Source organism: Sus scrofa, chromosome 5 (genome assembly GCF_054392235.1).
Source record: "Sus scrofa isolate SSC_HxYL_T2T_F1_AM1 chromosome 5, Sscrofa_HxYL_maternal_Yorkshire_Landrace_v2.0, whole genome shotgun sequence".
Taxonomy (NCBI): domain Eukaryota; kingdom Metazoa; phylum Chordata; class Mammalia; order Artiodactyla; family Suidae; genus Sus; species Sus scrofa.
Genome location: NC_139387.1, coordinates 83,875,686 through 83,889,389, shown reverse-complemented (window position 1 = coordinate 83,889,389; position 13,704 = coordinate 83,875,686). Strand labels below are relative to the sequence as shown.

General features: G+C 34.7%; 1 protein-coding gene across 6 annotated transcripts in view; it reads left to right on the top strand.

Annotated features, from left to right (window-relative positions):
* SCAF11 (SR-related CTD associated factor 11) overlaps positions 1-13,704 on the top strand; it is a 67,733-nt gene that overhangs the window by 32,729 nt on the left and 21,300 nt on the right. For 3 of the 6 annotated variants that reach the window (XM_021092989.2, XM_021092988.2, XM_005664158.4), the window contains 2 exons: positions 2,035-2,135; positions 4,380-4,441. The exons of the other annotated variants lie outside the window; for them this stretch is intronic. In XM_021092989.2, coding sequence (XP_020948648.1) covers positions 2,035-2,135; positions 4,380-4,441 — 163 coding nt within the window. The remainder of the gene's footprint in view (positions 1-2,034; positions 2,136-4,379; positions 4,442-13,704) is intronic. 6 annotated transcript variants of the gene reach the window in all.

The window sequence follows — 13,704 nt, the reverse complement described above, 5'->3', positions numbered from 1 at the left end:
ATGAATAAAAAGTGAAAAGAAGAAAAGCATAAGTAGTTAAGTAAAATGTATGAGAAGGAGATTTCTTGAGGTATCACTAACAAGTCAGGAGTGATATACAACTGAAAACGAGAGTACTCAAATATATACATACATGATGTACCATTGATGGGGAAGACAGAGTAGCACCAGCAGCCTGGTTGCTGTCTTTGTGAGTAGGAAGAAGCATAAAAGTTACATACAACTATTCAAGCATTAGATGTTCTTAAGTGTTTATAATTTGTTTTGATATGTTCTTTCCAGAGAGTCTCAGTGACATAAGGTTGAAATAAGACTGCAATTCAAATGAAATGCCATGTGTAAAAGATTTTGCATGTTGTAATTGCCTAACTCTGGGCATCTATGCAATATTAGTATATATCTTGGAGAAAGATAAAACATTATTATATGTGTATGATATTATAATCAAAATTAAAGCATGATTTCTCTGAAAGACCTGTTCTCTATTTTTTCAGACTATATTATGTTACTAAAGATCATTAGCATGAACTGGCTTCCAAGGATATTTTCCTATAAAATTGAGTTTTGTTGTGTCATGTGAATTTTGTTCTGTTGACTGGAGTAAAAATTTGTTTCATTTATTAGAGTTTGTTCTTAAAGTTTGGCCAGTGTTAATCTAATTTTGTCAAATGTAAAAGGTATTTCTTATCATATGTGGTATTATCCACTTACTCTTCATATCTTCCTTTGCCCTTTTACTTCTTTTGAATCTTTGTTATCCTTTTCCCTTTACAGTTAAATTTAAATGAGACATCTATAGTTACTTGTATTTTCAACCACTTGTTGGACATCTCCATCTAGAATACCAAAGGAATCTAAACATTAACAAACCAGAAACTCATCTCATTTCCTGCAACCTCCCCAACCCCATTTGTATGGTACCACAGTCCCAGTCAGCCAGATCAGAAACGTCTGGGGGTTCCATTTTTTCTCTCTCCCTTATCTTTGTCTGTTTGTTCTTCTGCACAGTGTCTTAAATTTGTTCCTCCATACCTCTGCTGTTCCTTCTTTGTAGGCTCTCATGCTGTTATCTAGACCTTCTCTGCCAGTACCACTCTATAATATAAATATTTTAATAGTTATATTAAAAGAGCAAAAAGAAACAGTTAAGATGAATTTTTGTTTCATTTAATCCAACATATCTAGTGTATTATTTCACCATGTAATATTTTAGAAGAATTATTAAGGGATTTTAACTCTTATTGTTGATTTCATTGAAGTCCAGTGTATATTTTATTTACTAGTACATCTCAGTTTAAAGAAGCCACATTTCACATGTTTAATAATATGTGGCTAGTGACTGTTGTGTCATGCAGTGTAGATCTACACTGCTATAAAAACTTTCCTCTGGTTTCCTGGCTTTTAGAGTCTCTTCTTAACTGGTTCAACCTTCATATCACTGCCAAAGGAAACATATTTGATCATTTCATTCATTTGCTTTTAAAACTCCCATTTATTTTCTGGTTCCTATAGAACTGTTTTCTTATTCAAGGCCCTTTACACTCTGGTCCTTATATATTATATCACCTCTATATCCTGCTTATTTTTTCTTCCCAATCTACATTGGCTTCTCACTGTTTCTTGCAACTGTGTGTTCCCTCCATTTAGAATAGTTTTTCCTTGGATAAATTCTTACTTATTCTTTTAAGACCAACTCATAAATCATCTACTGATTAAAGTCTTCTTTGATATCCTCAGATAAAGTTAATCTCTTAGTTCTATGCATATACAAAGATCTGTGCTTCTGTTTCTCTTATGAACACTTAAGCTATTTACGTGCCACTCTCTTAACTGTTTTGTTTCTCCAGAGCTTAGTACACATACTATGTTTATAGCTTTAGCATGCTTGAATTAATAAGCATATGTATTTGGGCTACACTTTCATTCAGACAATTTTGTTTCTTTAATTTTTTGTCCTTTCAACGGAGAACGTATAGATTATCATTTGTGATGCCGGATTATCACTCTAAATAGGTGATTTTGCTTTTCTCGCAGGTTCAAGTAAAAAGACAGTTGAGAGAAACAAAAGACAAGAAAAATGAGAGCTCTTTTAAGAAACAGCTGTCCTATCAGGAAAATTCTAAAAGCTGTGTGAGGTTAGTGATGAACTTAAGAAATGAAACCCAACTGTGTAGAATCAGAAGATAGCTAGTTAAAATAAAAACAAAGCCTCCTTAAAAAATAATTTGAAGCTTAAATATATTTACTTACTTTAAAGCACACATTTAATCATTTTAAGGAAGGATCAGATGAAATCTGAGAATATAAATTGACCTCTGTCTTTGATGAATTAGTTTTTTTTTTTTTTTAGTTTTTTTCCTAATTTGTTCTAGATATTTTTGTAAAATAAAAATGTTACAGCAATGTAAACTTTCTGTAAAATTTTCTGAATGCTTACTCAGTTTTATATGTATCATAAGCCAATAAGGATAAGCATTGGTGTAGAGCCTACATTTTGAGTAACTGCCCTAGTATTTATGGACAAAAGGTAGAAAGTAGCCATTGATGCAGCATACCATTCTTCATGAGACAGTTGTAATTGGAATTACTCATTATCTTTTTCATTTTTCTTCTGTTAATATAATAAGACACTTGCTACCTATTTTAACAAATGTTTGTTAAAATTTTTAATCATGTTTGGATTTGTTTCTTTAACTGCTCTTCTTAAAACATAATTGTCCAGAAATACTTAGTACTCAAGTATAACAGGTACTAACATTTTTAGAAATAACTGATTATTATACATTTAAAATTTAATCCCTTTTGATCTGAAATATATTTTAGAGCTGTCTGAAAATTGTATTCTTTTTTTTTTTTTTTTTTACTTTAGGGTCGCACCCACGGCATATTAAAGTTCCCAGGATAGGGGTCGAATCAGAGCTGCAGCTGCCAGCCTTTGCCACAGCCACAGCAGCCAGATCCGAGCCATGTTGGCAATCTACACTGCAGCTCTGGATCCTTATTAACCCATTGAGTGGGGCCGGGGATTGAACCCACGTCCTCATGGATATTAGTTGGGTTTGTTACCAGTGAGCAACAACAGAAACTCCCAAAAGTTGTATTCTTAAGTCGGTACATTGTCAAAATGTGTGACTGGGTCACTTTGCTGTATGGTAGAAATTGACAGAACACTGTAAATAAAGTATAATGGAAAAAATAAAAATCATAACATGATTTTTGAGTACATTTATGATTCTTGAGTACATTTCTTCAGAATACTAAATATCTTAATAAATTATTTAGTTACCAAAACAGTTGACAGTATTCCTTGAGGTTTATCAAATCATGCCACTAATTTATAACACATAAGGGATTCCTGGAACATTCAGTTCAAGAGCCCACCTATAACCCTATGTTAAAAACTGCAATAGAACAAATTTTTTTTTTTTTTTTTTGGTTGCACCTGCTGTGTGAAGTTCCAAGGCCAGGGATTGAACCCGCCACGCTGCTATTTTGACCTGTGCCACAGCTGCAGCAACACCAGATACTTAACCTGCTGTGCCACATGGAAACTTCCTAGAAGAGCAAATTTTAATTATGGTTTCTTTTTCTTTTAATTATATCTGAGTCACCTTTGATTCTTGCATTTATATTTGCACTTTTTTCCCAGGCATAATGAAGAAATACCTTTTGCTAGCTTCATTCTTTTTTCAGCTCCTATTCCTGGCTGTGACAATGTCCTAGAAAGGCATTTTTCCACAGTTACCAGTTCTCTTGGCTCTTGCTGAGAGGGCGGTGGTCATCATTGTATGACCTGTAACAGGGTCATACAGTGAGTGGGTCTAACAGAACTAAGGTAGACTACATACTTAACTTTTTTTCTAAAGGATTTGTGGTAGGGTGTTGGTATAGGGAAATAACAGATGCAAAATAATAATTTGCTTTTGCCTACCAAATCAGACCCTTAATAATTTCTCACAAGGTGGAAAATTTGTTAGGTATTTACTGTACATTCTTTTTAGAGTCCTTTGAATGTTTTTAGTTTTCCTTCCATTCAGTCTTATATTTATGAGGCATATGCCTCATTTCTCCAGCACTTAGAAAATATCCATTCAGTGTTGCCTCCCTTCTAAAGCCATAAAACTCTTCTTTTTCTCATATTTTCCACCAGTTCCAAGGAAAGGGATTGCAATGGTGTTCTCCTTCTTGGTAGTGAATCTCCATTGCACTCACTGGAGTAGAGTGTTAATTAACTAAGTGGCGAGTCCAACTCATCATGCTTTTGTTGCTAAAGTTTAAAACTCAGTGCATAATAGCTTTCATTTTGGTGTGCAGTGGATTGAAAAATAAATGAGCAAAGTGACAATTTTCTCTTATTTCATCTTTATTGATGTTTACAGAAAAAATGTCATAAGAGAAGATCTATTAAGTACAAAACTTTATGACTTGAAGATGATATACAGTAAGTGACTTTTTACTTGTCTGTTCTATCTTTTTTGTTTCTTACTTTAATGCTTGTGCCAGAGTTCTTATTAGTGATATTTTGGCTTGGGAAATGGTCATACACAGAACTCTGTTGAACTCTCAACATTGTAGTCAGTTCTGTGTAAACTGCTTTCACGGGGTCATTTATACTGTTCCCTGCCTTTTCATTTTTATGCTCAACTTGAAGGATGGGAAGAGTGAATGAGTGTGAGAGAGCATGTATGTGTGTGTTGGGAACGAAAAGGAGAAAAAGGTGTTTTCCAGTTACTTGGTGGTTAGCAACCTACATTGTGGTCTTACTCCACTCATTAGTGCAGAAGTCCTTAGGAGAAATGAGATAAAATACCTCAGGGGTTAATAACTGTAAGCAGTAACAAGGGAAGTCTGTGACATTAGAAGTTAATTCATAGTTCCCAGAGGAAGTTGTGGTTTGGCTTCTAGCCACACTTTTAATTTGAAACTTCATTTGGAAATAAAACATCTCTTACATATTTATCTATATGGGCAGTTAAGTATGCCTGACTTTTGTGGTAGTGTATGGATTCTCTAATATAGGAAAGTTTTGAAGCAGGGCCTGAGAAAAATGGCACTGCAGTGCTTTGTGACTCCCCTTTGGGGCTTGTGCTGTTTATTCTAGTTCCAAAGAACAATTTACTGTGAGCTGTTTCTAAGCCGGGAGAGGTGAGCATTAGGTTACAATGAATTTCTATTTATAGATAGAATTCATTGTTCTTAAAGACCAGTGATAATCAAGTTCATTTTTTATACATTTAAATACCAAGTTTGGTTTTTGTTTTTTGATTCAATTAAGATGATCTCTCAAGATTATAGGTAACTCCAGATTTACAGATAAATAAATGTCTGTCTTTGATAATTTACCATTAAAGTGAAATTCTGGAGTTTTCTTGTGGCACAACAGGTTATGGATCCGGCATTGTCACTGTGTGGCTCAGGTTGTTTCTGTGACACAGATTTGATCCTGGCGCAGGAACTTCCACAAGCTGCAGGCATGGCCAAAATAAATAAATAAATAAAGTGGAATTCCACAAAAGGACTTTAATGGTTAGATAAGCACTTTTCTTTTGTTAAAGAACTTTAAATATCAAAACTTCTTTGTTTTTCTGTGGCATTGCTATAGGTTAACATCTTTTTTTTATGGATAGCCTTTGTTTGGTAACTCTAGGACCTGATATAAAATTTATTGCTAAGGATGATTAAACAGTGTTACAGATTTTCTGTAGATAATTTGGTTCACTCTCACTATGATAATCTTAGTTTTCAGACTGCTGTAATTTTCTTTAAGTATATACCGCCTACCTGGACTTACTTTTATTTAAAAAAAGTTTTAATTTTATTCTTTGCCCATGTCTGTGGCATGCGGAAGTTCCTGGGCCAGAGATCAAACCTGCACCATAGCAGTGACCTGAGCTGCTGCAGTGACAGCACCAGATCCTTAACCCCCTGTGTCACAGCAGAACCTGGGCTTATTTTGGGGAAGAGAAATATAGGCCTATCTTCAACCTATAGTGCTTTAGTATAGTGAAGGCCATTTATAAGAATCTGTGATTCATTTGGATTGAGAATTTGTTTTACTATTTAGAACATGAAATGATAAACAAGTTTTAGTGGACATCTTAAGCCAGTTTAATATTGAATAGCTATTCAGTTTTTTCCTTCCAATTTATTGAGATATAATTGACATACTAGGCAGTGTATAAGTTTAAAGTATATAGCTTAATGATTTGACTTATATACATCATGAAATGATTACTGCAGTGAATTTAGTGGACATCATCTTGTGTAGATACAATATTAAGTAAATAGAAAAAAAAATTTTTATTTTGATGAGAACCCTTAAGATTTACTCCCTTAACAGTTTTCATATATGATGTACAGCAGTGTTAATTTTCAAGTTGTATAGTATATCAGTAGTACTTACTCACCTTACAGCTCAAAGTGTGTATCTTTTGGCTGCCTTTATCCATTTGCCCTCCCTTTGTCTCTGAGAACCCCAAGTCTGATCTCCTTTTCTCTGATTTTTTTTTTTCAAATATAATTGACCTGCAACAGTATGTTAGTTATTGTCACACAAATTGTGATTCGATATTTCTGTACATTTCAAAATAATCACCACAGAAAGTCTATAGTTACCATATATCACCATACAAAGATAATACATAATTATTGACTATATTCCTCACACTGTACATTTCATACCTGTGACTCTTGTATTTTGCAACTGGAAGTTTGTACCTCTTAATCTCCCTTACCTATTTGTCTCTTCCCCTTAGCCATGTCCCCTCTTCCAATCAGTATGTTCTCTGTATCTGTGACTCTTTTGTTTAGCTATGCTTGTTTATTTGTTTAGTTTTTTAGATTCCACGTGTAAGTGAAATTGTATAGTATTTGTATTTCTTTGACTTATTTCACTTAGCACAATTCCTTGAAGGTCCATTCATGTCACAAATGGCAAGATTTTGTTGTTTTTTATGGCTAAGTAATATTCCTCTGTGTGTGTGTGTGTGTGTGTGTGTGTGTGTGTGTGTGATCTTTATGCATTCATCTTTTGATTCACTTAGGTTGCTTCCATATCTTAGTTATTATAAATAATGCCAGAGTGTACTGTGAACGTGGAGTGCGTATGTCTTTTTGAATGAGTGTTTTTATTTTCTCCAGATAAACACCCAAGAATGGAATTATTCGACTGAGCGGTAGTTCTATTTTTAATTTTTTGAGACTCTCCATCCTGTTTTCCATAGTGGCTGCATCAGTTTATATTCCCACCAGTAGTGCACAAAGGTTCCTTTTTCTCCACATCATTGCCAACACTTATTTGTTATTATCAAAAGATAGTAACTGTTCTGATGGATGTGAGATGATAGCTTTTCCCTGACATTTAGTGATGTTGAGCTTATCTTTTCTGGTGCCTGTTGACCCTCTGTAGGTCTTCTTTGGGAAAACGTCTGTTCAGCATTTGCTAATTTTTTAATCAAGTTGTTTATTTTGATAATAAGTTCTGTGAGTTCTTAATCCCTTATTTGATAAATTGTTTGCAAATATCTTCTCCCATGCAGTAGATGACCTTTTTATTTTGTTGATACTTTGGTGTCCACAGCTTTTTAGTTTGATATTCCATTTGATTATTTTTTAATTCCCTTGTCTAAGAAAATATATCCCAAAAAATATTACTAAGACCAGTTTGCCTATGTTTTCTTGTAGAAATTTCGTTTTCAGGTCTTACATTTAAGTCTTTAATCCATTTTGAATTTATTTTTGTGCATGATGTGGGAGAGCTGTCCATTTTGATCCCTTTGCATATAGCTATTTGGTTGTCCCATTACCACTTATTAAAGAGACTGTCTTTTCCCCATTGTATGTTCTTGCCTTCTTTGTTGTAAATTAATTAATTGCCCATAAGTGTAGATTTATTTCTGAGTTCTCTATTCTGTTCCATTGATCAGTGTATCTGTTTTGTGCCAGTACCATACTATTTAGATAACTGTAGCTTTGTAGTGTACTTTGAGATCAGGGAGTGTGATACCACCAGCTTTGTTCTTCTTTCTCAAGATCGTTTTGGCTACTCAGGATCTTTTCTGTTTCCATACAAATTTTAGAATTATTTGCTCTAGTTTTGTGAAAAATGCCACTGGTATTTCTGTAGAAATTGCATTGAATCTATAGATTACCATGGATAATATTTTAACAGTATTCTTCTAATCCAAGAATGTCTTTCTGTCTGTTTATGTTGTCTTCAGTTTCTTTCATCAGTGTCTTAGTTTTTCAAGTACAGATCTTTTACCTGCTTAGATTTATTCCTAGATATTTTATTCTTTTTGGTACAGTTTTGAATGGGACTGTTTTCTTAATTTATCTTCCTGATAGTTTGTTGTTAGAGTAGAGAAATATAACAGATTTCTGTATATTAATTTTGTATCCTGTAACTTTACCAAATTTATTGATGAATTCCAGTAGTTCTTTTTGGTGGCATCTTTAGGATTTTCTGTGTATAGTAGAATCTTGTCATCTATAGTGATAGTTTTATTTTTTCTTTCCAATTTCGATTGCTTTTATTTCTTGTCTGATTGCTGTGGCTAGGATTTCCAGAACTATGTTGAAAAAGGCAGTGAGAGTATCATCCTTGTCTTGTGTCTGATCTTCTGTTGAGTATGACATTAGCTGTAGGTTTGTCATATATGGCCTTTATTATGTTCCCTCTATATCCACTTTGTTGAGTTATTATCATAAAGGGATGTTGAATTTTGTTGAAAGCCTTCCTGCATCTGTTAATGTTATCATACAATTTTTCTTCTTCAGTTTGTTAATGAATAGCACGTTGATTGATTTGTGGACATTGAACCATTCTTTCATCCCTGAGATAACTCCCACTTAATGATGGTGTATGATCCTTTTAATCTACTATCGAAATTGGTTTGCTAATATCTTAATTGAAAACTTTTGGATGTGTGTTCATCAGTTACACTGGCTTGTAGTTTTCTTTTTTGTGATATCTTAGTCTTTTTTAGTCTTAGAGTTGCTGGCCATGTAGAATGAATTTGGAAGCATTACTTCCTCTGCAGATTTTTAAAATAGTTTGAGAAGGATAGGCTTTAACTCTTCTCTCAGTGTTTGGTAGAGTTCACCTTTGAAACTATCTGGTCCTGGACTTTTTTTGTGGGAGTTTAAAAATTTTGAACACTTAATTTTAAATTATAATTTTTTTTAAAAAATGTATTTCCTGCCAGAAGGTTAACATTGTCCAAGGCCTGTAACCTAATGCCATGTCTACTTATGTTAGGATGTCTGAAGTCATTTGTTTGGTTTAGGACAGGCAGAAATATTGCTAATACTTTGTGAGTACGTAGAAGAAGAGTACTAATAATACTTTTATAATTATGAGCCTCTGTACATACCTATATATATATATACCTATGTAATGTCTTAACAAGTCTGGATTGAGTTGAGGGGTACTGAGTACTTATTGATTACCCATTTAGTTTTTTTCTATGATGTTACTTTTTACCTGAGGAATTTAATACATCCAGTTTGGCCAGCTTTTTTTCCTGCACTGAGATAGATTATGTACTTCATGAAATAACTCATATTTAAGTTTTACGTAAACTTTAATGAAAATTACTCAGATGTAAAATCTACATCCAAACTTGGAATATACTCAGTATGAGATTTTCACATTAGGAGAGTATAAAAGGGAAGTGAGATGCACTCATTCATTCAACAAACTTAGGCTCTTACAGGTGTAGTAGTGCGTAAAACATTATCTTTTGTGGACATGAGAAAGAGAAATGTATAATTTTTAAAAGTTAATTATACAGTATGACAGGTGTTGAGAAGTGCTTTAAAGAATAAAGTAGGGATAAAGGGTTATGACATCCTGGAGGTGATTATCTTATAAGGCATTAGGGGAAGCCTCACAGCTAAGATTATATTTGAACTGCAATCTAGAAGTAGGGGCTCAAGCCATAACGGTATCTTTGAGGAGAGTGTTCCAGGAAAGGGAACTGCAAATGAAAAAGCCCTAAGACAGGAGCATTCACTGTGTGTTCAAGGAATAAGATGGAGATCAGTATGACTAGCACAGTTGAGTTAGGTAAGGGGTGGAGGAAGAGTAAGACATTGGTCAGGAGATCATTTATGGCTTGTGTAAGATGAGACACATTTTCATGGATAGTATGGACTGACATGATATTAAAGGATCATTTGACTATTAAGGTTAGAATAGTTCATAGGAGGGCAATATTCTCATAGGAGGACTGAGAGTCTAGTTTGGTGGCTGTTTTCTAGGCCACTGATTATAGTGGCTTGGGCCAAGAAGATATTAGGGGAAGTAGTGAGAAGTGTCTCACTTCTATAAATGATGTATTTTAAAGGTGAAATTAACAGGATTTGCTGATGATTTGGATGTGGGGTAAAGAAAGAAGTCAAGAATGACTCTAAGGTCTTGGCCTGAGTAACTTTTAAAGTGATGCTGCCAGTTACTGAGATGGGGAAGGCTGATAGAATATTTGGGACATTATAATAAAGGATTCTCTTTTGGACTGTATGTCTTATGTAGATTATATATATCTTATATAGATGCCTACTCTACAACCAAGTTGAGATGCTCTAAAAAAAAAAAAAAAAAAAATGGGAGTTCCCATCGTGGCGCAATGGTTAACGAATCCAACTAGGAACCATGAGGTTGCGGGTTTGGTCCCTGCCCTTGCTCGGTGGGTTAACGATCCGGCGTTGCTGTGAGCTGCAGTGTAGGTTGCAGACGCGGCTCGGATCCCGCGTTGCTGTGGCTGTGGCGTAGGCAGGTGGCTACAGCTCCGATTAGACCCCCAGCCTGGGAACCTCCATATGCCATGGGAGTGGCCCAAGAAATAGCAAAAAGACAAAAAAAAAAAAAAAAAAAAAAAAAAAAAAGGATGTTTACGTGTCATGCAAATAAGATCTTTTCCTCTGTGGATTGTCTTAGTGGTAATTGGTTCATGTTGATAGATGAATTTATGCTTAGCTCCTCAGTTAAATAGATGGTTTCTTCCAGTTGTCGTTTCTTTCCTCACTCCTGACTTCAGGCAAAAATATTAAAGACCATGATCAGAAATAAGACTGGAGAGGAAGATTGAGGTTGTCATAGTTGAGCAATAAAGCAGAAATGTCTGCATATTATAAAAGAGTAATGTTATATGAGTTGATAACATAATAAAAGTTCTTTTTTCCACTGGATTACAAAGTGGTGAAACTATTTTAGGAAAACTAATTCAGTAAAAGGTATTCCAAAAAGTTAGGAAGCCAAGTATCTGCTCGAAAAATTCTAGAGCTATCTCTGTCTTCTCAGATTGTGTTTCGTTTTGTCTTTATGACTCTTTTAGCATACGCCTTATTTGATCATTTCTGAGAACCTATTTCTTCACATTCTAACATCTCTGAAATGGGAGTTTGTCTTACCGTTTGTCCTGTATGATCACTCTTGACCAAGCAGCATACTGTCTCTCACTGTATCAGCATACAAAGCGCTATCATTAAATTTGGAGGATAGCAGAAACTTAGCAGAAAATCTATAGGTTTTCTTAGAATTTTAGAATTTCTTAGAATTTCTAGAATTCTCTTAATCCCTAGACCCCCTAATTGAGAGTGAACTAGGGGAGATTCATCAGATATGTGTGCCAGCACTTTCAAGAAAGTTGTAAGTTGGCTAATTCCTCATACTTAATTGCAAAGCCAGTGTATGAAGCCGTTAGCAATGGTTTAGTTCTTTTATAGACTTCCTGAAGAAATGCCACTGTTCTTTTTTTCTTTTTTACAGTTTTATTGAGATATAATTGACATATAGCACTGTACACGCATAAAGTATACAGCATGAAATGATTATCACAAAAGTTTAGTGAACAGCCATCATCTTACATAGATACAACATTTAAAGAAATAGAAAAAAATGTTTTTCCTTGTGATGAGAATTAGGAATTTCTCCCTTAACAACTTTCACATATAAGGTATCACAGAGTTAATTATATTTGTCATGTTGTACGTTACATCTCCCATACTAATTTATCATATAGCTGGGAGCTTGCACCTTTTGGCTGTCTTTATCCAATTCCCCCCTTCTCCCACTCTGCGCCTATGGTAACCACAAATCTGATCCCTTTTTCTATGACTTTGTTTGTTTTGAAGTGTAATTGAACTCTACAACACTATATTCGTTTTCCTGGTACACAACATAATGATTTAATAGTTCTGTACATTTCAAAATGATTATCATGGTAAGTCCACTTACCACCTGTCGCCATACAAAGTTATTACATAATTATTGACTATATTTCCCACAGATAATCACTGTTCTTGATAGCACAGAGAATGATGTCATGTGAAAGTGGTCATCAACAAACTTGAGTTGAAAAATAATTAGAAAAAGTTGGATTTAACATGTAAAGAAGTTTTACAGATACCTTAACCAATTTATTATGCCTATATATTCATTTTTATTTATTAGTCAATTAAAATAAAACTGCGCTTAGATCTGTATTAATTTCCTAGAACTGCTGTAAAAAATTGATCAGAAACTTGGTGCCTTGGAGTTCCTGGTGTGGCGCAGCGGATATAATCTGACTAGGAACCATGAGGTTGCAGGTTTGATCCCTGGCCTCGCTCAGTGGGTTAAGGATCTGGTGTTGCTGTGATCTGTGGTGTAGGTTGCAGACACGGCTTGGAACCCATGTTGCTGTGGTTGTGGTGTTGGCCGACAGCTGTAGCTCTGATTAGACCCCTAGCCTGGGAACCTCCATGTGCTGTGGGTGCGGCCCTAAAAAGCAAAAAAAGAAAAAGAAAACCAGAAACTTGGTGCCTTAAAACAATAAAAACTTATTTCCTCACTGTTGTGGAGGTTAGAAGTCTGAAGTCACAGTGTTGGCAGACCCATGCTTCCTCTGAATGTCTAGGGAAGATTCCTTCCTTGCCTCTTTCCCTAATTTGTGGTGGTGGCTCCTGGCAGTCCTTGGCATTCTTTGGCTTGTAGCTGCATCACTGAAATTCTCTTCATATGGCCTTCTACACTTTGTCTCCCTCTGTATCATTTTTTTGTCTGCTAAGGATACCCTCATTGGATTTAGTGGACACCCTAATCCAGTGCTGATCTTATGTCAGTCTTACTTTAATTGTATATGCCAAAACCTTGTTTCCAAAAGTCATATTCTTAGATTCCAAGTGGACATAAATTTTTTTGCGGGGGGTTGATGGGACACTTCAACCTACGACAGGGTTAAAAAGAGCTCTTTTAGTAATTATGAAATAAAACTTCTAGTTGACAAGGAAACACTGTAACGCAGCTTTGGATTGTGTTTTCTAAATAACATTTCCCAATTAAAAAAACAGGGATCCTTGAAATAAATGACTGTTTCCAGGTTTGAGGTAGTAAATAAATAAGATATGCCTGGAACTTTTTTTTTTTTTTCCTTCCTAATAATAGAAAGCAAGGAAACTTCGAAAGACTGCTAGGATTGAAACAAAAAAATCTCAATAATCAACTTGATTGTGCTTCCTCTAGCCAGAAATGGAACAATTTGAGCATCAAGAAGGATAATAACTTCAATAACTGTCAAGAAGGACAGTTATGGAAACCTGTCAGATACGTTTAAATTTATGAGTTCATTATGCTACCTTATAAGTAAACAAACAAATTGGTGTGTTTGGGAGGATGCTAAGAAGTTAACTCATTTTGAAAATCAATATATGGAAGTTCCTGTT